Genomic DNA, 26373 nt, shown 5'->3' on the forward strand with positions numbered 1-26373 from the left:
GAGCTGAGGAGCGTGACTGGAGGCCAAATGTATGTGCAGGACTAGGAGTGCTGCAAACTGATGCACAGAGCTCAGGGGTAGTGGGGTGAGGCTGTGAGACACTATGGGCAGAGGACTGGTATAGCCTGATCATGAAGGTATGCAGCCTTTATGCCCTGGCAACAGCCAGCAGGGAACAGGGAGGGGGAGGTAGTGTTCAGGAGGGCTTCAGGAGAGGTGGGTTGGGCTGCACTTAGGGTGGGGTTGCAGGGCAGGTACACACACTGGGGTCTGGTGGGGCAGGGGCACTTGGAGCAGGGGACATGGGGACTGGTGATGGGGTTTGGGTGTGTGGGTGTGGGGTGAGTCATGGGTCATGGGGCTGCACTGGTGAGGGTAGCACATTCAAGGAACACAGCCTGGTTATTTCATAGTTCCATCTCTCCATCAATGCACTCCCATGGGCTCCGTGCCTCCACGCCAGGCTCCAGCTTTCTGCCTCTTAGTACCTCAGCCTCTGCAACCGGGGCCACCATATATGATGTAGAAGGCTTTCCTAAGTCAATTGCACTCTTGAATTGCTGTCTCAGTCCCCCTCCCATCCCTTCTCTAACCCTCCGTAGAGCAGGGCTGAACTCAGGCTACCTTATTCAGCCATCTACCCAGAACTCAACTTACCTGTTTTAAGTCCTACAGAGGAACACACAGGAGAAGGAGAAGGTCTGTTTCCTGGGGAATAGAGGAGGTATTCAAATTCTTGTAAACAGGGGAATTCTTGTGGCTACTAGCAAGCACAGGCCCAGCTGGATGCAAACTCAAGGAACAGACATCTGAGGGAATAAATTCCAGAGTTAATATTTTCATATCTTAAAATATACAGTGTGTAACAAGAGCAGAAAAACAAAGAAACAAGAAATGATGGCTATCCAAAGAAAGAAGATAAAAATCAAGAAAATGTCAACAAATACGACTGGTCTGTAGACATACTGGACAAAGAGTTTTTAAAAATAATCTTTAATATGCTTAAGGAGATTTAAAAAAATACAGCGAAAGAACTACAGAATATTAGGAAAACGATTAACATGCTCTAGGAGATTAAAGGCAGTACAGAGAAAGAATTGAAGGATATCAGGACAACAATGAATGAACAACACGAGATTCTCAATAAAAAGATAGAAATTTTCAAAAGAACCACTGGAATTGAAGATTACAGTAACTGAAATGAAAATTTCTCAGGAGGGTTTCAAGACCAAATTGTAGATGGGGGAAGAAATAATCTGTAACAAATAAAATCCTAAAAATCTTAGGACTCCTAGAGCTAATAAATGAATTCATCAAATTGACATGGTATGAGATCAATACCCCAAAGTCAGAGTGTTTCTATACACTAATAATGAATAACTGAAAGAAGAAATTAAGAAAAAGAAATTCCATTTACAATAGCAACTAAAAGAATGATATACCTAGTAATAAATCTAACCAAAGATGGAAAGGACACACAGAAAACTATAAAACATTGCTTAAAGAAATCAAAGAAAGCCTAAATAATTGGAAAGAAATTTCTTGGTCAAGAATTGGAAGACTAGGCGGGCCACTGTGGCTCAGCAGGTAAGAATGCTTGCCTGCCATGCCTGAGGACCCAGGTTTGATTCCCGGCGCCTGCCCATGTAATTGAAAAAAAAAAAGAAAAAAAAAAAAAGAATTGGAAGACTAAGTATTGTTAAGATGCAATTCTACTCAAAGTGATTTACAGATGTAATGCAATTGATCACAACTTCAATAACCTTCTTTGCAAAAATGGAAAAGCCAATCATAAAATTTATATGAACAGGGAGGGGGTCCAAAATAGACAAAACCATCTTGAAAAAGAACAAAGTTGGAGGATTCACACTTCCTGATCTTATAACTTATTAGTAGGCCATGGTATTCAGTACAGCATGATGATGGCAGAAAGACAAGCACTTAGTCCAGTGGAATCAAACTTAGAGTTCAGAAATCAACCCTCACATTTAGGTCAACTGATTTTCGACAAAGGTGCTAAGTCTACTCAATGGAAAAAAGAATAGCATCTTCAACAAGTGATGCTGGGGAAACTGGACTTCCATATGCAAAAGAATGAAGGTGGACCACTACCTCATGACTATATGAAAATTAATTTGAAATAACTTAGCTATGAACTTCTTTGAAGAAAATGTCATCTTCAGGACCTTGTGTTAGGCAGTGGTTTTAGACCATACACCTAAAGTACAAGCAATAAAAGATAAAATAGGTCAATGGGATCTCATCAAACTCAAAAACTTTTGCACACCAAAGAACTTTTATCATGAAAGTAAAATGACAGTCTACACAATGGGAGAAAATATTTGGGAACCAGATATCTAAAAATGTTTATAAAGTTAGTATACCATAAAATGTAAAGAAATCCTAGAGGCAAACATACCAATTAAGAAGTAGGCAAAATACTTTAATAGACATTTCTACAATGAATAAATTAATAAATGAATAAATGACCAAACGGCTGAAGACTCCACATCATTAACCATAAGGGAAATGCGATAAAGCCACAATAATATGCCATTTTACATGCACTAAAATGACTAGTATTAAAAAAACCCAGAAATTACAAGTATTGAGGAGGATGTGGAGAAATAGGAACATTCACTCAGTTTCATGGGATGGAAAATGAGGCAGCCACTGTGGAAGACAGTTTGACAGATATCTGAAAGTTAAGTGTAGACTTACAATGACCTGGCAATTCCTCTTCCATTTAAAAACCCTAAAGATTTGAAAGTGGGACTTGGGCACATATTTGCTCACCAGTGTTTATAGTGGCATTATACACAATTGCAAAAAGATGGAAGCAACCCAAGTGTCCATCAACTGATGAATGAATGAACAAAATGTGGTAGATACACACAATGGAATATTACCCTGCTGTAAAAAAGAATAGAGTTCTGATATGTGCAACATCCTGGATGAACTTTGAAGACTTGATATTGAGTAAAATAAGCCAGATTGAAAATGAAAAATATTGTATAATCACACTGACATGAAATAATTAGAATAAGCAAACTCAGAGTCAGAATCTAGGATATAAGTTACAAAGGATGGGGTAGAGAATGGGGAGTTAATACTAAAAGATTTTCTGTTTGGAATGATGGAAAAGTTTGGTTAATGGATTCATGTGATGGTAGCACAATATTGTGAATGTAATTAAAAGCAGTAAATTATATATTTTTACGTGACTAAAAGGGGAAATTTTAGGTTGTGTATATTCATGGGACAGTACAACACAAGCAGTGAACCCTAAAGTAAATCATAAATTATAGTTGACAGTGAACTAAAACATGTTTATATCAATTGTAACAAATGTTTCACACTAATGCAGGGTATTAATAATGGGGTGGAATATGGGAACCTTGCATTTTATGCATGATTTTTTCTGTAAACCACAAGTTCCCCAATTAAAACAAAAGCAAAAACAAACTGCTATGGTTTAATTTCAGTTTCAAGTAGCTTAATATCTACTAGGAAACACATTTACTACTTTACAGTGTCTATATAAGTACATTTTTACATTAATTTTTGCAATGACTCTACGAATTAGGTCTTATCATCACCATTTCAGAGATAAGACAATATCAAAAGTGAACAAGGACTCAGATCCTCTGGTTTTAAATTCTTTACCACTCCGAATACTTTGCGTTCTCCTTTCCTTATACCACATCAACTTTTATAATAAGCCTACATTTGTCATGTCTTATTTTCATGAAAAAGCCATTGCTGTCCTTATCCTTATATTATTCATATAGATATAAATATTAAAAATGATAGATCTCTGTAATTATATCCTGGCTGTACACCAATGGATTCCTCAAAGCTTTACTTTTGATTTCTGATAATGCGGTTCATATTTTGAAAATAAAATATTAAGCGTGAGACTTTCTTTATAAATCTGCCTTTTTGATCCCTAATAAATATCAAAGTGATATTTCCTTTATTTCCTCTTACTCTTCTAGTACCAAGGGTCTCCTGAATCAATCAATATAGCTGATCCTTTAAAATTAAATTGCTCCTACCTTAGTAAGTTAGGTAAAAAATGGTTTAAACCAATGGAAAAATGTGGATGTTTCTCTATTTTGTGAGGGGAATTGAATTTCATCAACTTAAATTATTTTAAGTGATAGCTATTGTCCATTCTTTTATATTTTTTATTTACCTGCCAAAGTGATATACTTAGGTATATATTACTAGGAAGTGGGTAAAATTCAAATATGTATTTTGTTCCCTAAAATAAATTTAAGAAGTCTTAGTCTTTTGTCATATATATTTCAAAATATTTCATTTCCTTACATTTTCTGCTGGCTGAAGTTTCGTATAACAAATATGTGGGGTTTTCCTACTTATTATCACACCCCTGGTGGGTAACCTCTCCTTTTTTTTCTTTCCTAAAACTACAAAGCACTGACTGCATCAGAACAAATTAAGAGTCGAGAATGATCCTAGTTAAACAAAGTAGAAACATTTAAAGAGTATTAAAAGTGCCTAAGCACTGGAGCCACTCAGCCACTCAGCCTCCAATAAATTTCCGGACATGAAATGTGAAACTAAGTTACTCCTTAAAATAACTCTGTAAAAGTTATGAAGTATTATTTTTAAGGATATTTGACTATAATTCTTGTACAGTTATTTTCTGTACTTTAGTAGCAAACAGAAAAATGAAGACTGGATTTTAATCCATGTGGGTGGTTTTATATTTGTTTCAACAACTTTACTCAGATATCTCTAACAGGTTCGGAGAAGGATTAGGGGGAAATTTGGGGGAGATGTCATTGGTTTCTTTCTTAGTCATATTCTCTTCAATATTTTTGTAAAGTAACATGGATAAATACAAACATTTATGCCTACTGAATTCATAATTGAACTTGAAGTAGGAGGTATATATATCATACCAGGCATAACAAACTAAAAAATTAAATGTGATAGTTCAGGTCTCAACTTGACCAGGTGAAGGTGCCTAGTTCTGTTGCTGTGGACATGAGCCATTGGCATATGAACCTCATCTGTTGCTGATTATATCTGCAGTAGGCTAGGAGGCATGCCTGATGCAATGAATGATGTTTGATTTAATTGGCTGGAAGCTTAAATGAGAGAGTTCAACGTAGCACAGCCCAAGCAGCTCAGCATACCTCATCTCAGCACTCGCAGCTCAGCCCAGGGCTTTGGAGATGCAGAAAGAAATCACCCCAGGAAAAGTTGCTGGAACCCAGAGGTCTGGAGAGAAGGCCAGCAGAGATTGCTGGGTGCCTTTCCACATAAGAAAGAACCTCAGTTGAAAGTTAGCTGCCTTTCCTCTGAAGAATTATACATTTTTAACTAAATAAATCCCCTTTTATTAAAATCCAATCCATCTCTGGTGTGTTGCATTCCAGCAACTAGCAAGCTAGAACACTAAATGTGAAGCATTGAAGTCCAAAAGATAAATGTAATATAGATGCTATACAGACCTACATTTACATTAAAAATCTATTTGACAATGGCATAGAGTTTTAATTGCCCATAAAGCTTAGTATAACCTGATAGTATAAGCTGATAGACAAGGAGCAGAAGTAGATGGTTGATAGTATCAACAACCTTTATCCCTCTTACACCATTTCTAGAGGGAGATGTTCAGATGGTGGCGCTATACTAGGGATATGGACTTACTGGGAAGTATCTGGTTCACAAGCCAGTAACTATTCTGGTAAGGGGCTCTTGATGGAACTGAGGATTATTCCATGAAAGAGGAAGAACTTATGGCCTCAGTGAACACAAAAAAGGCTGTCATGTGAAAGTTGGAATTCCAGAAAGCAGAACTGAATCTCTAGGTACAAGTAGAAGACAGAGCTAGCTAAACATGAGAGTGCACCACTGTTTTTGTAAGGAAGAGACACACAGATTACTTTTGTGGACATGAGTTTAGGATAAGATATTCATGCAAGTCAAGTATCATACTACTGCTTCAGTATTATGATACTTGTATCATAACTTCACCATTACCTTTGACTCAGTGTCTCAATAACTGGGATATTCTAAAGAACTGAGAACATTTTTTGTTTTGCCCAAGATACACTTGGTCTGTACTGAACTGTCTTTGCTTGGTGTACCTAGCATTTGCTTCTCTGAGTGTAGGTATGCTACCCTCAAATTTGAAGCTTCCCTGTTGGGCAACATTTGGGGATAAACTACTTTAGAGGAGTTCGGCCACCAATGCAGCTTCTCTTGGTTGGGCACCAATCCCTTTTCCAGTTAGCAGATTTAATGTCCAGGATGTTAAATACAGCATCTTCAAGATAACAGATTTAGTTTCTCTAGGCATATATGGCACAAGGTATATAGCAACTCAGAGAGGACTGTGAATGTGCCATGAGATTAATGAAATATCCACAGTTATTCATGCGCTCCAACAATGGAAGGAACTCCCACCAAAGATGAGGACAATTATGTCCAAGGAAGAGTCTGTATTGATGAAGGAATTATTAATTTGGGAAAACTTTCAGCTAGTTGATTTCTAAGGTCTCTTTCAATTTCAAGATTTTATGTCTGTGTACAATTCTTGGAGTCTTAAATATTGTTTTTGCATATAATACAGAGAAGTTAATATATGGCTATGTTATTTAATCTTAGGAAGCAAGCATTCCTGATTTTTTTTACTTTGAATTCTTTAGCTTTAGTAGAAAAATACCTCCCTGATTTATGTAGGTATTAAATCTATACCATTAGAACTAAAGAAGGGAGTTCTATGGACATTTTTGAAAACTGTTGAAGGGACAATAACCAAAATGTTTGTTTCAAGAACTTCATTCTTCATTAACAGTGCTTTATTATAGACCCATAATACTGAAAAGAGCACAAATGAGATGGGATTTGTGTCACCCAGTTTTCAATGAAAAAGAATGGATTTTTAAAAGTTATTTAGAAGCAATATTTTCATTTTTTTTTAGAGCTGTTTCCTACACCCTGGTACCCAACCTGCCTGGTTAGAGAAATAATTTTTGAAAAGTGCTTCTTTTCTTAACTGTGTATCTTACGTATCCATTCATGAATTTTTATAATCTTAATTTATTTAATCTTTTAATATAAGATACTAATTGAAAGCAAAATTTGGGTCAGCCAAAGATTGATTTGAGCTTTGGTTTGTCATTACTAGTCGTGGACCTTAGACACTTAAGCATTACTCTTACCTCACTGTGAATTGGAACCTGACAATCAGCAGAATTCCAGTCTTACATGTAAACAACTGGTTGCTGTCATAAAAAAAGAAAAATAACAAGTGATCACTATGTGCAAAAAACTTTTCTACACATTGGTGATTAGCACAAGCAACCACAACAAAAACTGCCCTGCTTTCATGGAGCATACATTTTAGTGGGAAAAATGATAAAGAAAAATAGATAATAAAGTAGCAGACAATTATGAGTGCTATGAAGAAAAACAAAGCAAAGCAGAGGCTAAAGTTATGGGGGATTGGGTATTTAATTTAGATAAGAAATCAAGGAAGCATTTTTTGAGCAGGTAACTTTTTTTTATTAGAGAAGTTATGTTTATAAAACAATCATGCATAAAATATCACCACACCACCAATACCTTATGTTGGTGTGAATGTTTGTTACTATTGATGATAATAATACAAAAATAATTGTATTTTTTTTTTAACAGTAGTTACCTTTGTCACAATTGAGGAAAGATTATTTAAAGATAGTTCTATCTATTGAGCCATTATTTACATTGGATGTATTTTTTTTTCACATGTCACTCTATTATTAGTAGCTTGTGATAAATTTATTATAACCTATAAAAGAACTTTCTTATACTTGTTCTATTAACTCCAGTCCATCATCTACAATACAAATCACTGCACTATACAATCCTATGTTTTATCTTTTAATTTTTATTCTAGTAATATTTATATCCTAAAGTTTCCTCTTTTAATCACATTCATCTATACAGTTCGGTGCTATTAATTACATCAGAATAAGGTGCTACCATCACCACTATCCATTTCCAAACATTTCCCATCAATCTAAATAGAAATGAAGCACATAAAGTATCTGCTCCCATTGTCTACTCCCGTTATATTTCTTGGTAACCTATAGTCTAGATTTTAACTCTGTGAATTTACTTATTATAATTAGTTCTTTCTAGTGATTTCACAAAATTTGTCCCTTTGTTTTTGGCTTATTTCATTCAACTAATGACCTCAAGTTTCATCTTTGTTGTCTCATGCATTTGGACTCCATTCTTTCTTACAGCTGAATAATATTCCATTGAACGTATATACCACATTTTGTTTATCCTTTCACCAGCTGATCAACACTTCGATTGCTTCCATCTTTTGGCAATTAAGAAAAATGTGGCTATGAACATCAGTGTGCAAATATTTGCATCCCTGCTTTCAATTCTTCTGGGCTCAGTAGCAGGGTTGCCAGATCATATGACAATTCTATACTTAGATTTCTGAGGAACCCCTAGATTGCCTTCCACACAGCTGTACCAATTTACATTCATACCAGGAATTAATGAATGTTCTATGTCTCCACATATTCTCTGACACGTGTAGTTTTCTGGTTTTTTTTTTATTCTAGTAGGTGTAAAATATCTCACTGTGATTTTGATTTGCATTTCCCTCATAGCTAGTGATGTTGAACATCTCGTGCTTTTTAGCCATCTATAATTCTTGTTTGGAAAAATGTCTAATCATGTCTTTTGCCCATTTTAAAATTGGGTTGTTTGTTCTTTTATTGTTGAGTTATAAGATTTTTTCATATATTCTGGATACCAAACACCTATCAAATATGTGGTTTCCAAATATTTTCTTCTTTTGAGTAGGTTGTCTTTCACATTCTTGACAAAGTCTTTTGATGTGCAAAAACGTTTCACTTTAAGGATGTCAAAAAAAGTTAAAAGTTGGAAAAAGATATGCTACACAAATAGTAACAAAAGAAAAGTCTGGGATAGCTATACTAATATCAGATGCCAACAAATTAGACAAATTAGGAAAAATGAACAAGTTCCTAAAACACGTGAACAACTTACACTGAATCTAAAAGAAATAGAAGATCTCAGCAGACAAGATGTCTAAGATGACTCTCTTGTAGACAGTGCATAGTTGGATCATGCTTTTTATCCATTCTGCCAATATGTGTCTTTGAGGTATTTTATCCATTAAGTTCAATGCTATTACTATAAAGAAAGTATTCCTTCAATCACTGTATCCTTTGGTTTTTATATGTCCTATCTTTTACTGTCTCTCTTTTTACCCTTTTGATTATCCTTATTGATAATCTTCATTTCTACATTCTACTCCAAGCCTTTCTCCTATTTTTTCCTTTAATCCTGCAGAACTCCCTTTAATATTTATAGCAGGGCAGAAATCTTACTGATGAATTCTCTCAGCTTCTTTTTATTTGTTTCTATTCTAAACGCACCTTCAGTTTTGCCAGATAAATAATTACTGGCTGGCAATAATTCTTTTATTGCCACTAATTTAAGGTACTCTTTTAGTGCCTTAAATATTTCACACCACTGCCTTCTTGCCTCCATGATTTCCGATATGAAATCAGCTCTTAGTCTTTTATTGTGGTTCCCTCATGATGAATTGCTTTCCTCTTGCTACTTTCCTCTTGCTGCTTTCTATTTTTCATTAGCACTTGACATTCTGATTTGTATGTTTCTCTGAGTACATCTATTAAGATTTATTCTGTTTGGAGTATGTTGTACTTCTTGGACATTTATATGTGTGTCTTTCACAAGAGTTGGTTAATTTTGGGCCATTATTTCCTCAAGTATTCTTTTTGTCCCTTTTCCCTTCTCTTCTCCTTCTGGGACACCCATGATACATATATATGTGTGTGTGTGTGTGTGTGTGTGTGTGTGTGTGTGTGTGTGTGTTTCATGCTGTCATTCCAATCCCTGAGACTCTGTTCAATCTACCTTTCCATTCTCTTCTCTCTCTGTTCTTCTGACTGTAAGATTTCAATTGTCATGTCTTCTGGTTCTGTCATGTCTGGCTGATTCTTTCTTCAGCCTTTTCAAATCTGCTGTTGTATGCCTTTAGTGTATTTTTAATCTCTTCAGTTGTGTCTTTTATTCTTATAATTTCTGTTATGTTTCTTTTTATACTTTCAGGTTGCTAATGCTTACAAGTATGTCTTTTAATATCCTTTATCTCTTTACCCATGTTTTCCTTCATCTTCTTGAATTGATTTAGGAAATTTGTTTGAACGTCTTTATTAGTTGTTCCAAAGTCCATGTCTTCTCTGAAGTTTTAATTTGTTCCTTTGATTGGAACAAAACAATATCTTTTTGTTTCTTAATATGCCTTTAATTTATTTTGCTGATGTCTAGGCATCTGATTATTTTGATGTGCTTACTCTGAAGGTCAGCTTCTCTCTCTTGTGTAGGATTTTATTGTTGTATTAAGCTTTTCTTTGATACTTGATTCAGCTTTTTCTAGACCTTTCGAACTGCCTTTTTAAAGTTACCTTTTTTTTTTCTTTTAGCTCTTTTTCATCTAAACTTGGATATGTGGTACAGTTTTTAAGATTGCACTGTTTGTGCAATTTACTCCCAGGAGAAAGCTTCCTTTCCTATGTTCCTTCTCTGGAAATCTTGATTTTTTTTTTGCTTTGCTTTTATACTTTTTTTACATTTCTTTTGTTGTCCCTAGCTGCTTTTGCCTGGAGGGCCAATTCTTGGAGGAATGTCACCCAAGGAAATCTTTCACAAGTCTGTATTTCCAAGCCTAAACAGGACCAGAGACCAGTTTTGAAGGAGAACAGACTGGCTCCAAAGAGGGGTCAGGAAAGATTCCAAAAGGCCTTCCTAGCAGATGGCCTCATTCAACAAACTTTTCCCAGCAGCCCTAATGAGCCATTGTGTCTATGAACCCTCACCACCTCTGATCCTATTAGGAGCAGGGTTGAAACAATAGCTGCTGCTGCTTTTATCCAGGACATGTTGAAATAGTAACTCAGAACTGGGGCCTAGCAATCTAAATTTGCTAATCAAAATCTGTGATCAGTGCCCAGCTGTTAACCCCCATTCTTGGGGAAGAGGATTTTTATATCCTTTTCTGACAGCAACAACTAACTAGACACTGGATGCCCAGGTAGCCCCCAGCAAAGTGGGGGCTGGGGCTGGCAGCCATCACATGGAGAGATACGCTCACACTTATTACTGCAGTATATCAGCCTTTTCCTCCCACTCTTTCCTGGATGCTGTGCAGTGTTCTTCTGGCTTCCAGAGCCCCAAAAGAGTTGTTTCAGATGGTCCCTGCCTGATTACTAGCTGTATTGGAGGAAGGAGTGAGTCCTGGAGCTCCCTACTCTGCCATCTTCTTGGAAATCTGTCCTAAGCAAGTAACTTTTGAGCAGAGAACTGATTAAACCAAGAGAATGAATGCATTAGTTATCCATTGCTGCATAACAAATCACCACAAAATTTAGTGGCTCAAAATAACAGTCTCCATTTATTCTCTTGCATAATTTTGTGACTCCAGCCTGGCTCTGTTGGGTGGTTTTGATTTTGAGTCTCTCATGAATTTGCTGAGATATTTTGGCTGTGGCTCCTGACAGTTTGATTGTAGTTAGAAGATCCGCTTCCAAGATGGCTCACTCACATGGCTGGCAAGCTGATTATTCTTACAAGGGTCACATCACAGGGTGAACTAAGTATTTTCATGGGCTGGAAGGTGCTTTCCTACTGAGTGAGTAATCCAACAGAACAAAGCGAAAACAGAATTTTATGGACTAGCCTCAAAAGTCACATGCCATTACTTCTAACATATTCCTTTGATCATTCAAGCCAGCCTGGGTTATATGTGGGAAGGTATTACACAAAAGATGAATACCAGGAGGTGCAAAAATTACTAGGAAACATTCTAGAGTCTCGCTACTGCACTTAAGTCATTAACAAACTTCATGAGAAGATCGTGCCAGAAAGAGAAAACAGTGGGTGCAAAGCAGGATCAAAAGGCTAGCATAGCTAGAGCTCAGTGATTAGACAGAGTCAAGTCGTGTAGGCCCTGGAGTGACAAGGTAAGAAGAGGTGATTGTATTGAGAATGTAATGACTTTTGAGTGAAGGAGTGATATTAATTTATATTTAAAAAAGATTACTCTGGGGCGTGCAAAGGTGGCTCAGTGGCAGAGTTCTCACCTACCATGCCAGAGACCTGGGTTCAATTCCTGGTGCCTGCCCATGCAAAAATAGTAATAATAAAAAAATAAAAATTTTAAAAAAGGTTATTCTGGCTGCTGACTGGAGAATTGATTTTATAGGGGAAGAAAGGAGGAAGGGAGACTAGGTAGGATATTGTTACTGTATTCTAGATGAGAAATACATGTCTTGAATTAGAGTGGTGGTGGCTAAAGTGATGAAAAGTCTTCTGATTATAGGTATCTTGTGAAGATAGAGCAGACAGGACTTGCTTATGGATTGGCTCTGGATGGAAAGAAAATGAGTCATCATGAATGCCTCCTATGTTTTATCCCTGAGCAAAATCCTGGGAATAATAGGGAGGTACCTGTGTGGTACCTTAGGGGTGACAGTGAATGTAGTTCTCTTCAGTTTGTTCTTGACGTACTAAATTTGAGAGGCCTGCTTTATATCCAGATTCATCTGTCAACATTCATACTTAGTAAAAAATGTCCTGATCCTGCCCCATTACAGGTTGTGGGACATAATGAAGAATTAAAATTATTTTATGGTATAACAGAACCAGATAAGTTTTCATAATATAAAAAAATAAAATAATTGTGAATACTGAAGTGTAATTAAGAGTCACAACAATGGGCTATTTTTTGTGAATTAGAAAAAGTTCAAGGCTATAGTTTTCTTTACTTGCAGTCTATATTTTTCAATTTAAAATGCGAAAATACAGTATTTGTTATTAGCCAAAAAGTTTTGCACCAATTATATAAGCGTAAAAATTGTACACCAATCAATTTAAATTTCTGCAGGCTGTTCATATCAAAACAGTCACACATAAATGCTACATCATGTAATATTCAATGCTTGTACAACATAAAGACTTAAATATTATTCAGAGATTCTTCATATTTTTATTTGTCTTGAATTAAGGGAGAGGAGGAGAAATTTTATTTTGCTCTTAAAATAGTAAAATTAATAAAAATTCAAACAATTTAGAGTTAGTTATGGAGAAAAAATCAAGTAACTGAAAGCCTCCTTGTGCTGCTTTGACTTTATGCTGTAGCAAACCATTATCTCCCGAGTGGGAACCTTTTCTAGGAGTTTAATAAATACCATTACAGATTGTTTTCTGTATTTTCACACGTGCATCTACGTATACAGTTCCTTTTTTAAAACATAAAATTATGCAACTTGGCCTTTTCACGTACAGTTAGACCTTTTCCTGTCTTTTTAAATTTATCATGCAGAGCTATGTGGTTTATCTAACTGTTCCCTTATTGATAGACATTTAAGATTTTTTGAATTTCCCTTTTAATAAGTAGTGCTTAACTGAACATGCCTCGGCCTCCTTGAGTATATGTATTTATGCTCATATGTAATTATTTCTGTCGACAAGATTAAAGAAGTAAATTTCTGTGTCAGAAGATTTATACACCATTAATTTAATGTTAACTTACCCTCTTCAAACCTTGGGCCAGTTTAGGAACACGTCAACAATGTGTAAGAGTGTCCTTTGGACTGGTTCCAAATTGACACTTGTTATTAACAGAGTTTTGTTTTTTTCCATTTTTGCCACTCTAAGGTCCAAAACTCTCATATTGTTTAAGTTTTCATTTTCCTCAATACTTTTCATTGACCTTATGCTTTCTGGCTCTTTTAGAAGAGAAATATTCAATAAATTGCTCTATGCAGAAAGTGGGCATAACTAAAATACCTGAATGAAATTTCATTGATGGGAAGGGTAGGAAGGGAGACGGTGAAATGTGTGAAGGGTAAGGAAAGAGTAGGAGCCCTAATGGATTTCAGAACAAGCTTGGTAGAGCTGGAGGGAGAAAGCCAAAGTCTGGAGGCAGAGGCTGCAACCAAGGGTTTCAGACAGAGTAAAATCCATGCAAGGTTTGGGAGATGGGTTTAGAAGAAAATTCCAACCATTACGGTACTAGAGGCCCAGTTCTAGAGAGAAATGCTTTTAGTTAAAAGGACTGGGGAACAAAGGAGCAGGATGAATTCTCCTCCTTCTCCAGCAAAGAAGGCATTTTGATCTTCAGTGCCTTCACTGGAAGGCATTTTGATCTTCAGGTGTCCTCTAGTAGAAGAAAACTAGGAGTAGCTGTCAGGCGATGGAGGTTCCTGATTCTGGATGAAAATTTGATTGAAAATACCCTTCATTTATGAGAGTGAGCAGATTTGTTACACTCGAGTTTCAAAAGTGTCCATTACTTAGTTACTTTTCTTTAATTGTGATGAACACTTCTTATTGTACAATTTAAGTTGTAAACCTGTATGCAGATCATCTGGAATCAGCTCGTTTCACTGACGCAGTTAAGGAAGAGAGCGCATTTTTTGGGCCTTTATTGTTTAAGCACTAACGAAGAGTTGGAACCTTTTGTACCATCTTTACTTTCTATGGCAGTAAACACAGTCTCTACAAAACATGTGAATAAGTGAATTCGTATCATTTTTGAAAGATTGCCTCATTGTACAAGCAGTTTCTGCTTGATTTCACTTTGATTTTTAAAACATGATTTGATTTAAAATAATTTAAACCAGATTATATGATTAATGTGATAAAAATAAATGATAATTTCAGTATACAGTGAACAACACTTTTCTGTTTTAAAACATAGTTTTGGTGTTCTCTGAATGTAATAGAGACTAATTTGGGATAGACCTAAGTTATGACTTAAATGAAGAATGTTCATGTAACAGAAAATCAAGGGAACAAAACGAGAATAGCTACCTTTTCCTTAGATTTTATTATTGTTCCTTTCCTGTTTTTAACTGTATAATCTAAAGTGAAACTGAACATTAAAGTTTGCGTTGCAAGCTACAATGTTAGTTGTTGTAACTTGAATTGTTCATTAAACCAGGTGGATATAGTATTACATTTATGTATTTGTTAACATTAATCCTTTTCGTATAGGTATCTCTGAAAATTTCAATAAATCCTTTGAATTATTAAAAAGAAAAAATTCATCCATCAACACATTTCAGTTCCCATCCTCAGTCTATTTTCCCCTCTAAAACACGTATTGAAGGACTTTGATAATAATACCATGTATTAAGTACTAATTGTGCACCAGCATTTTTCTAAGTTCTTTAGCTGATTGGCACCTTTAAATCTCATAAGAGCCTTCTGAGATTTATATCATTGTTTCAGTTCTCTAAGCTGTTCAAAGCAAATACCATTAAATGGGCCACATTAAAATGGGATTTATTCACTTATAGTTTTAAGGCCATTGGTAAAATGTCCAAATCAAGGTTTCATCAAGGTGATGCTTTCTTCTGGAAGTCTGGCTGCTAGTGATCCTTGGCTCCTCTGTCACATGGCAAAACACATGGTGGTGTCTTCTGGTCTCTCTCTTTGTTCCCAGTTTTGTTGATTTCAGTTTCTTGCTTCTGTGGCTTTCTCACTCCCTCTCTTTGTCTGTATTCATTCCGTTTATAAAGGACTCCAGTAATAAGAGTCCTCCATCCTGAATGAGGTAAGTCACACCTTAATTGAAGTATCCTCAACAAAAGGTTCTATTTGCACCTTTTTGCAAAGGATTGGATTATATTTAAGAATATGCTTTTCTGGGGGTGCATACAGCCCAAACCACCACAGCTATTATTATCATTCCCATTTACAGATAAAGAACTAGGATCACAGAAAGATGAAGTGACTTGCCCCACCTTACATTACTAGTTAGAGGCATACCTAAGCGTTTAACCCAGGTAGATGAAATCTGGGCATTACAGCTCTTAACTTAATCATGATGCTCTATTTTTTGAGTATGATCTGTACTGCTTCACTTGAAAAAATGGAGAATAATCAAACAGATTCCAGCTAGCAAACATTAAATTATATATGATTGTTTGCATTAGCAGTCAATGAATAATTTGCATTACTGATGCATTGTTTAAAAGTCAGAACATATAAGTGAAGTGCAATTCTAGATCAAGATATCTGTTAAAAGCCAATACTATTAGCATAGATTCTAAGGCTCAGCAAACCTTTTCTATAAAGGGCTAAATAGTAAATATTTTAGGCTTTACGGGGCCGTATTTGGTCTCAGTGTCATTTCCTTCCTTCTTTCCTTCCTTCCTTCTTCCCTCCCATCCTCCCTCCCTGCTTCCTTCCTTCCTTTTTTTTCACAACCCTTTAAAAGTAGAAAAATCTTTTACTTTAAAAGTAAAAAAAAAAATTCTTATTTTTCAGTCTATACACCCCCCACACACACACACTTATACACATAGCCACTGGCTCTATTTGTCCACTATTTCTGGCATAAACTCATAGAGGCATTTAGATTTAGACTTAGTTCTCCATCTACCTCTTACTGAAAGTTCAGTATCCTTCTAAACATTTAAGAAGTCAGAGAATGGTAAAATCCTGAGTCCCTAGATGCATGAGGCAAAACTTATAAAATGAGGTGTACAGTGCTGTGAGTATTCTCAAACCAAATATTATTCTGGAATTTTTCTCTCCATGATGATTTAAGCCAATATTTAAAAATCCTGGGTTCCAAGAAACCTCTATAACAGTTATACATAGTTGCAACTGCATTCAGGGAACATCTGTCCTACAGAGCTTTTCTCACTGTATGTTGCTCTCTTTGACTTTATGAATATGTTTGTGTGTGGTCTCAGTGAAACAGTGGACCTTGAAAATAGGCTTCTCAAGCAATAGAGACAAAGACATGTTTTTTTGTACTTTAAAATAATACTCTGATGTGTGTTTCTGAGCATTTCAGTTAGAGATAATTGTTTAGGGACTAAAAGAAACCATTTATCCCATGTCAATGATTATTTGAGTAAAAGGGATATGCCTGTTAACCAAAAGTTTTGATAATGGAGTAGTTGTACAGAAATTTTTCTTTTTACGAAAATTATCCTGTTTTATAGGACAAGTGAACGTTTCTGTGGGCCAATATTTTATGTTTTCTCTTTCCTGAAGTCCCATTACAAAAACAAAGTTGTCAAGTATTAAAAAGCAAGGAATTTCTTCTTGGGTATAAAGTTTGCTGATTTACTGACTGGATGTAATGTACACAATAAATCAATAATTAATATATGTCCTCAGTATATAGTCCTATTAAAGAATATTCTCATGTTATATATTTTTTAGATGATAATCTGGTTTGATTTTGTTCTTTCTTTTTTCGTTCCAGAAAGTATTTATATATTACAAAATCTTTTAAAGGAGCATTTAAAAATGAAGTTAAAAAGGCAGAAGAAGCACTGAAGATTGGTATGTGATTGCCTAGAGCTTGTGTCACCTTTTTTATTGTTCATTCATTCAGCAACTGAGCATTTATTCAGAATCATACACTGCTCTAGGCATTGTAGGAACTACCACAATTAAAAAGACATAGTTGCTGCCTCTAAGGAACTTCATAGCTCACCCTTGTTGCCTCTCTGGTTTTAATTATATTATTTATTATTATAAGTATGATTCTGTACACACTTGGGGACTAGATGGGTATCTATTAAAAATCCAGGTCATCGTGATGCTGAGTTAGGTCATTTTAGAGCCGAGAATTGCATCCATTTTTAGAGAAATTGTTCTATCCATTTACTCCTCTCATAGTAGGGACAGAGTCATCATAGCCCAGTGACTATGGAGTGAGGAGCAGCTCTACATCCTTATTTCATGGATTTGAGAGAATTTTAGAAAGCCAAGAAAAGGTTCACTCTTGACTGCAGAATTTGTGTCTGTTTATTTATATTCTATAAATTGCCATGATAACTAAGAAGAAGCCCAGTATGGCTACCTTGACTTGGTCTGTGTTGGAACTTTGAAAGAACAGGGTTATCTGAGATTATGATACCTGTCCTGTTCTCACTGGTCATGGCTATAGCCGTAGAAAATGCTCACTTAAAATTGCTTGGAAAAAAGTGCACTTTATTCTGAGTACTGTATCTGCTTCCTCCTCCAGCTGAATTTAGATTGAAAGAAACACAAATCCAGGTAAACAACCCAAACAGAACTTCATCATCTTCTGCCAAGGTACAATATATAAAGGATGGTATTTTTAAATGACAGATATCATTTGTTTTTTTGTGTACATAGTTGTCTCATATTATTTGCTTCCTCAACTTTGAACCATAGAGAAGCTCAGAGGATTAAGTTGATATTAAAAAAATTAAAAAGAATATGAGGGCAGGCAGTGGTGGCACAGTGACAGAGTTCTTGCCTGCCATGCCGGAGACCCGGGTTCGATTCCCAGTACCTGCTCATGTAAAAAAAACAAAACCCAAAAACTAGAATATGAGTGTAGAGAAAGGGAGAAAACCCAGAAAATGAGGAGGAGGCAGAGACCAAGAGCAAAGGTAAACAAAACAGTAGGCGAGTTGGAACAGTGGAGAAGAAAGTAGCAACTAATTTGCTTAAAATGAAGAGAAAAATAATGTGAGAACAGGAGAAAATAATAAAAAGCTAGCAGAAAAACTAGCCTATCAAGTCTCCTTGAAAATATCTATTCAAATTATAGTTCCCCATAGACTCAAATAAATGGGGAAGCAAGGCGAGGACTAATAAGCAATCCTTCTTTCTAGTGCAAGGAATTATATACTATAATTATGAATATTAATAACGGTGCTTCCAGCTTACAAAGCTCTTTTCTTAGGAGTTTCTCCACACAGTTCATAAACATTCTCTCTAATTCTTGCAATATGCCCATGAGTAAGATAGGTTATAAAGAACTATGATTATTAATTATAATGCATTGCTGCTAAGAAAAAAGTGAATTTTACTGCAGGATATATATTGTAAATTTGCTAATTTTAGCCAAAAATATGGTATAAAACTTTCTACCTTGGTGAATTACTAAGCAGCATATTTATTTGTCTACATGCACAGTGATAAGTAGGGATATGGAGAAAAAATTCTTCAATTCACCTTTTTTTCATTCTCTTCTACATATTAAACATATGAATCTTTTCAGTGATTTGTCCTTAAACTTTACAGAGCAAGAGCTATGTCTAGTAAAGTTCTCATATTCAATGATAATGAATTGATGATGAAATCAAAGAGTAGCAAGCAGTACTAATGCCCCCAAACTAAATTTATCCATGGCTTCCCTGAAACTCTCTGACTTTTTTCTTTCCCTATATTATTTTTTTTATATTAAAGGTAAAATTATATTATTGTTTTTGATTTTTTATATAGTTTAAACCTTTCCTTTAAAAAATTTTATCTCAAAGAAATCAATTCCCTTTGTTTTATGTATTTGAGAGACAAGAGAGACACATTCTTTCTAATGGGTCAGGACCTTGTTTTCTTCTTGCTTTAGCGGGTTAACGCTCACTGCCTCTCTGCTCTGTGCTGAGTGCATCTACAGGAAAGGTGGGGAAGTCTTTGACCGCTTTGCATTGTTGCTCTGATACACGCTGGTTTCTTTAACAGAGACAAGGGAGCAAAGCAGAATGACCTTGGCTTTTCACCTCTTAAATTCCTCCAGGAAGTTGAATGGTTTAATTTGAAGCACAGAACTCACCAACCAATTACCATTTTCTTTTACTCTAAAGTCAGTGAATATAGTCTTCTATCACTGGTATACCCACCAAAAGAGATGCCAGCGTTTCACATCAGGTGGATGGAGCACACCACAGTCTATTCTTATTTCTGAAAATAATAATAGTGAATTATTTCCTTTCTGCCTCATTAGAGGGAATGTATGAGAGACAGGAGAATGAATGAACCAGTATAGTACATTAAAAGAACAGATGAAAAAGACAGCTGGGTACTGGCATTAAGGCATTCTGAAGGGGAGAAAGTCTAGGGATAAAATGCCCTAAAAAGGGAAAGTGTGGAGAGTAGTAGACAGAGACATCCAGAACTTGATGTGAAAGGAGACATTTTCTTTTGGCTACTAACAAATTGTTTTAAACTCCTTTTTTTTTCCTGAAAGAATCCTTAGTGATCATATAATTCAGCATTTCTTGTTTCAAAGACAAAAGCCAGAACTGAAGTACATTGAATGACTATCCCAAGCTTTCGTGTAGTTTGTGTCAAAACCTTTGTACTGGGCGGGCCCAGGTGGCTCAGCAGGCAGAGTTCTGTCCTGCCGTGCCAGAGACCTGGGTTCGATTGCCAGTGCCTGCCCGTGCAAGAAAAAAAAAAAAAACAAAAACCATGTGCCATGGTTCTCTCTCACTAAAAGGCTTAGAAAGGGGGTGCAAGGGTAGTTTGGTGGTAGAATTCTTGCCTGCCATGTGGAAGACCCGGGTTCAATTCCTGGCCCATGCACCTCCCAAACAAACACACAAAAATTCAACAAATGGTGCTGCAATAAAGATATTCACATAGAAAAGGAACGAAATGTGACTGCCGCTATAGAGCGTACAAAAAGAAAAAAGGGCGGGGAGGGGGGGTGCTTAGAGAGAACACAGGCTATGATTTGGTTTATCTTCTTAGAGATTGGAACTTAATTATTTATCACATATTTATTGAGTACTTGCTGTGGTAGAACTGTATCAGGCAATGCTACCTCTCACGGACACTGTTGAAACCTTTGGTTAATAAGTAATAAATGCCAGAATGGCTTTCATTAATTTAATGGCATTATGCTCTCTCCCAACCTTACATACTTCTCCAGGATGCATTACAGAAAGCTTTGGAGGATATAGAAGAAAAGCATAAGAATCTTAAAGAGAAACGAAGGTAAGATGTAAGGCTTTCTGTTTCTGCATTATGTTAAATTGTAGGTTCTGACTAAGCAGATTTGCTGATTATTGTGACGATTACATTTTCTCAACCTGATACATCTTATGATACTGAGCACAGTGGTTCGAAGCCCACCAACTAACATTATCAATGTAAGGTATTTATGAGTATATATTTGCCTGTGCACACATGTACCTACATAATGTTAAAACTTCTAAATACAAAGTGAAAAATTAGTTTGGCAACTGGTTGTTCGGTCTGAATGAAGTAGAATGTCCAGCAGCCATGGCTTCACTTTCTTTTCCCATTCTTTGACATTTAAACTCTGGAGGGTAAATTTCAGTTTCTTTCCTCTTCTCGTAGCTTAAAATTTAAGATTTTAAGAAAATAATGTCTCAGGTAAATATATCAATTATATACAGTTAACAGAATAAAAAGAGTAAACCTGTATTACAAAAGAAAATATTTCCATTTGTAAGGTTGGTTTGCTGTCCAACTCAGGATGTTAAACAAGCTAAACTGAAAATAATCACTGCTGTCCAAATAAGGTCAGACTTTGAAGATTACATGATCACTTTGAGGATCTATTTTTAAGAGGAATGTGATTAGATTTTTTTTTTTTTTTTTGCATGGACAGCCACTGGGAATTGAACCCAGGTCTCCAGCATGGCAGGTGAAAACTCTGCCACTAAGCCACCATAGCCCACTATAGATTTTAATATTACTTTTGTGAACTATGCAATGTAAATAGCTATAACTTTCCTTAAAACTTAAATTTGAATTGTTAATTATGCCTTTATCAAAAATAAATGAATAAATGACATAAATTTTAACTGAAAAGCAAAGGCCTCCCTGAAGTCTTCAGAAAGAAAAATCTCTTGGATACCCTGTTAGTAATGACATTGATACACATGAAAAGTGATCAACCTATATTTTATTAATAATAATGGCAGTTGGCATGGACTTATTTTTAAAGCAAAATGCTTTAAAAAAATTGAAGGCAATCAATATACCAATTATATCACAGAATGACTATGTCATATCCTGTAACACTTTGGTTTGGATCCCTTACACAGTCAGTACTCTTTTTTTGTTAAACAACTGGCATCTAATTGTTGAGAAGATTCTTTTGAGGAAAAATTTGACCCATATATAATTAACTGAAAATGTAGAAGCACTTTAAGTGGTGTGATGGTGTCTCAGTGGCAGAATTCTCACCTGCCATGCTGGAGACCTAGGTTCGATTCCTGGTGCCTGCCCATGCAAAAAAAAAAAAAAAAAAAAAAAAAAGTGGATGCATTTAATAAATCTAATATATTAGCCCATGTCAACAACTTCTTCAGAAAGTCTGATGTACTCTGTATATTTACAAGAAGAACTGTTAGAACTTTATCATTGTCTTTTAATAATAGATGCATTTATCCACTTCAGTATTCTTATTGGTTATTTACTTAGGAAAGTATGTCATGTCCATTGTAATAGCGCATGGTCATGAACCTGAGAAGAAAAAACCATGTCTATAGGGAGGGAGCAGGGGAATTGTATTTGGTGCCACTCTTGATTGGGGAAGGAAAATAATACTTGTTGAGCACCTAATTTTTTCCAGAATTATGTTTAACATTATATTTATTTATCCTCACAGTACCCCAAGTGGCTAGGTAGGTATTATTCCCATTTTTCAGATCAGATAAGGAAAGGTATGTGACTAATCCTTAATCACACAGCTATTGCTGGGAGGAGCTGGTAGTTGGAGCCATGTCTGTCCTTCTGGTTCCTACATGCAGGTACATTTCACAGCTCCAAGCAGCCTCTCTGGCTACTGTGGTTGCTTCCGATATATTCTTCAATTTCTCAGTTTCTATTTTTACACTTTTAATAGAAAAGTCACACAGAACTTAGTATAGCAGAGCAGAGCCAGAGGAGCTCATATCTGTTATCCTTGTCAACTTGTTTTATTGACTTTTGTCTTTGATTTTGGAAACTGTTAGAGAGAAAGATGAAAGATTTTTTTTTGGCAGATTCTGAATGGCATAGGATATTTAGAGGCTTGAGACAACACAGAAAGTTAGAAATCACATCCAGCCTTAGAAATAACATTTTAAAATAGCCAAATCATCACTTTTCAAAAATGCCACATTGGACATAGATCAGTTTGTATTTCAGAACTCTTTTGCCATTATCTAGTTCTTGTACATTTAAATTCAAGCTTGTTTTTGAATCAGTGATTGCTTGTGTTTGACTGGTATAGTTACTGACCATCATGTAATAACTATACCAGAATACTTGACTGTACAGAGATTCTGTATTTCCACCAGATTTTGCAAATTGTTTGGATATTTTTTATATCATTGCCTTGATGTTTGCCTTCAGCAGCTTTGTAAGCTTTGCATTTTTATTTATTTATTTATTTATTTATTTTTTTTTACTTTTCTAAATATAACTCCAGAGAATTAAAAAAAGCTAAAACACTCTCCCTGTTCTTTGGAGTGAACATAGAAAACCGAAGCCATTCTGGAATGTTTATTTACAGTAATAGCCGCTTGATCAAAATGCATGAGAAAGTGGGCCCACAGCTGAAACTGAAGTCCCTGTAAGTATGTTTTCATTTTTACATGCACAGAGAGGAAGAGGAAGTTTATAGTAAGCATCTGTTTGTGGAGTTAGATTAGTGATTAATTATAATGGGAGCAGGTGTCATATTCTCTTTCAGCCTGTCCTACAATGCACAGGCATTAATTTCCTAACTTATATCAGTGGAGCTGCATACATGTTCAAAGGAAAACAGACTTTTGGGAATTTTTTTCAGTACATTTCCTGAACAAGTTGATGTTTATCATTTTTGTGCCTTCTTTTCAGATTAGGTTTTTAATGTTTTACCAGTTTAAAAATAATACAAACATATCAAAGAAATTCTAGAAAATTCCTAGTCTTGTAAAGAAACCCTGTTAGCATATGTACAGCCCCTTCTTATGTGAGTTCTTGCCAGTTACCTGCAAGGACACTCTTCAGCTGATTTAGATTCTAGAGTAATACATTCCAGTGTGTCCCCACTGGTCTGAAATTCCACAAGCTTCTTTCATGAATTATGCAGAATCCAGAAGAAAGACTACAGGAAAGCATAAAGAGTCAGCCAGACAAGATAACCATGACTCAGAGCAACGCTATTTTACTTCTCCTCTCTCAAGGAATTAGCAATTTATTCATTTCACCCACCATTTTTTTTTTTTTTTTTTGCAATATTGTGTGCTGGGCATTGTGCTAAAACTGGAGACAAAATAGTGAAGACCTTGTATACTCTGCTAAAGAATTTAAAGTTCAGTGAAAGGGACTGATGCATAAATTCACATTTTAAAATTTTATGTGATAACAGCAAGAGTGAACTTTGAAAACATAAATTAGTTTGTTCTTGTGCTTGAAACTGCATTGCCTTTAGAATACAACTGCTTACCAGTGTCTTCCTTTGCTTGGCTCTGTGACCAACCCCTCCCTGCATGCCCGCCCTCTCACTCCCTCCCCTCCCACCAGCAGACTTCCTATTCCTCAGTAATCTAAACTTATTCCTTTCCTAGGGCCTTGGCATTTGCCTTTCCCTCTGCTTTGACTTTTTTTCTTCAGCTCCTCTCATGGCTGGACATAGGTTGTTATTCAGGTGAGCTGTGAAGTCCTCCTTGCCTGTCTAATTAAAATAGGCCCCTGCTGTCATCTCCCTCTACCTGTCACTCTTTCACATACTATACATCTGCTGCATTTTCTGTATTTTCTTCAGTCACTTATTGCCAACTGAAATGATCTTGTTCATTTACTTGTTTACTAGCTTCGTGCCTGTTGCTCTACAGTAGAAAAGAAACTTCATTAACAGAGACCCTGTCTTTTTTTCTTCATTTTGTATTCCCAGTTCCTAGAACAGGGCCAGGTGCTCAGTTTGAATGAATGAATACTATGTGAGAGGTGAGCAAAAAGTGCAAAAAGAGAATTTAGGGAAGACAGCTAAATCTCAAGCTGGGGAAGTCAAGTCAGGCTTTCTGGAAGAGATAATGCCCCAACTTAGACTTAAAGACTGACTAATCAAATAAGAGGAGGACTGGGTGAAAGGGGAAAGTGGTGAGAAACATAATGGGAGAGGCTAGTGGGGGCCCTAAATTTGAAAGGTTTGATCTGTTTGTCATGCTAAGACCAGTGGGGGGCCCTTGCAGGGTTAGGATATTGGATGCTCCTTTTTCCAAAAACAGGTAATGTCACCACACAGACTATCCAGCAGTTGTAGGTCCTAGCTATGTATATCAAATGACTGTAAAATAAAATGTGCAAAAATTGAATTTATCCATCAAGCTCACAGGCAGATGCCTATTACCCTCTTGGATAATCCAGCCCTTATGCTCCCTTAGTAGAATTCACTGAGAACCTTGTGGACCTCTGTTAAGGAAGAGAAATTCAACATGGCAAATAAAATGAGGATGAAAAAGTTACTCTTTGGCCAGTATCATTAGGAAGATCAGGGTGGTTTATTACACCAAAGCAGGGTTACTGGTGTTTAATACGGTAAGGCTTCCCCTTCCAAACCACCCCAACTCCAATGTAATATGATAGGTTTGGAAATGCACTTGTATTATGTCAGTAATGGTTTGTTAAAGAGATTTTGTTTTTTGAAAACAAATGCATATGGGATTGCCAATGGTTTATGTAGCAAAGTACAATTATCAGATAGCTTGCTAAACTTCGATATGGCCTAAACCAAATGGATAGATTCACTTTTGAATACTTTGATTTGAAAAGACCATAATGTATTTGCTTTTGCTTTTCTTTTTTAAAATTTCACAAAGTTTCTATATGTGTTTATTCTTCCAGACTTGGCGCAGGTGTGATTGGAATTGTTAACATACCCTTGGAGATCATGGAGCCATCCCATAATAAACAGGAATTTCTCAATGTCCAAGAGTATAACCATCTACTCAAAGTCATGGGGCAGTACTTGGTCCAGTACTGTAAAGACACTGGGATCAGTGAGTATTCTACAGTCATATCAAGAATTACTTATATTTCTCATGTGATTTCTTAAGCTAGAAATACTATATTTACTTGAGTAACAGTAACTCAAATCCCCAAAAGAGAATTCTTGAATTTAGTCATAGGGGAAGTAAGAAGGGAGCGAGTCTCAGAATCATTCTCAGAATGTTATATTAAAAATAAAGAAGCAGATTAGAAATTGTAAGAGAAGGGTGATGAGAGTGTAGTGTGAAGTGGCAGTTGAGTATGGTGGAAGGAGACAGAGGTTGCTCCAAATTGACCAAGAGACCCTTAAGAGACAACTCTGAGACTCCCCCGTGAGGAGCTCATTGCCCCACAAAGACTGTGATAGCTCCTCCTGCATTGTTACCTCATGGCATAGAACAATTGTTGACCCCAGATAATTGTAGCTATGTTCAACTTTGTTTTGTACTATCTAGCAAGTCTTCATTATACTAGTCCAGAAAGATTTCAATTAAAAATGGCTAAGATAAATATGTTTAGAAACTTTATAATATAAACTTCGTTTCTCTGGAAAATTTGACTTAT

General features: G+C 35.9%; 1 protein-coding gene across 1 annotated transcript in view; it reads left to right on the forward strand.

Moving 5' to 3' along the window:
• Window positions 1–26373, forward strand: part of MORC1 (MORC family CW-type zinc finger 1) — a 200774-nt gene that overhangs the window by 74168 nt on the left and 100233 nt on the right. The window contains exons 10-14 of the mRNA XM_077118444.1: window positions 17324–17403; window positions 18092–18162; window positions 20753–20817; window positions 23267–23410; window positions 25666–25820. Of these exons, the coding sequence (XP_076974559.1) occupies window positions 17324–17403; window positions 18092–18162; window positions 20753–20817; window positions 23267–23410; window positions 25666–25820 (515 nt within the window). The remainder of the gene's footprint in view (window positions 1–17323; window positions 17404–18091; window positions 18163–20752; window positions 20818–23266; window positions 23411–25665; window positions 25821–26373) is intronic.

The sequence above is a fragment of the Tamandua tetradactyla genome, chromosome 10 (genome assembly GCF_023851605.1).
Source record: "Tamandua tetradactyla isolate mTamTet1 chromosome 10, mTamTet1.pri, whole genome shotgun sequence".
Lineage (NCBI taxonomy): Eukaryota > Metazoa > Chordata > Mammalia > Pilosa > Myrmecophagidae > Tamandua > Tamandua tetradactyla.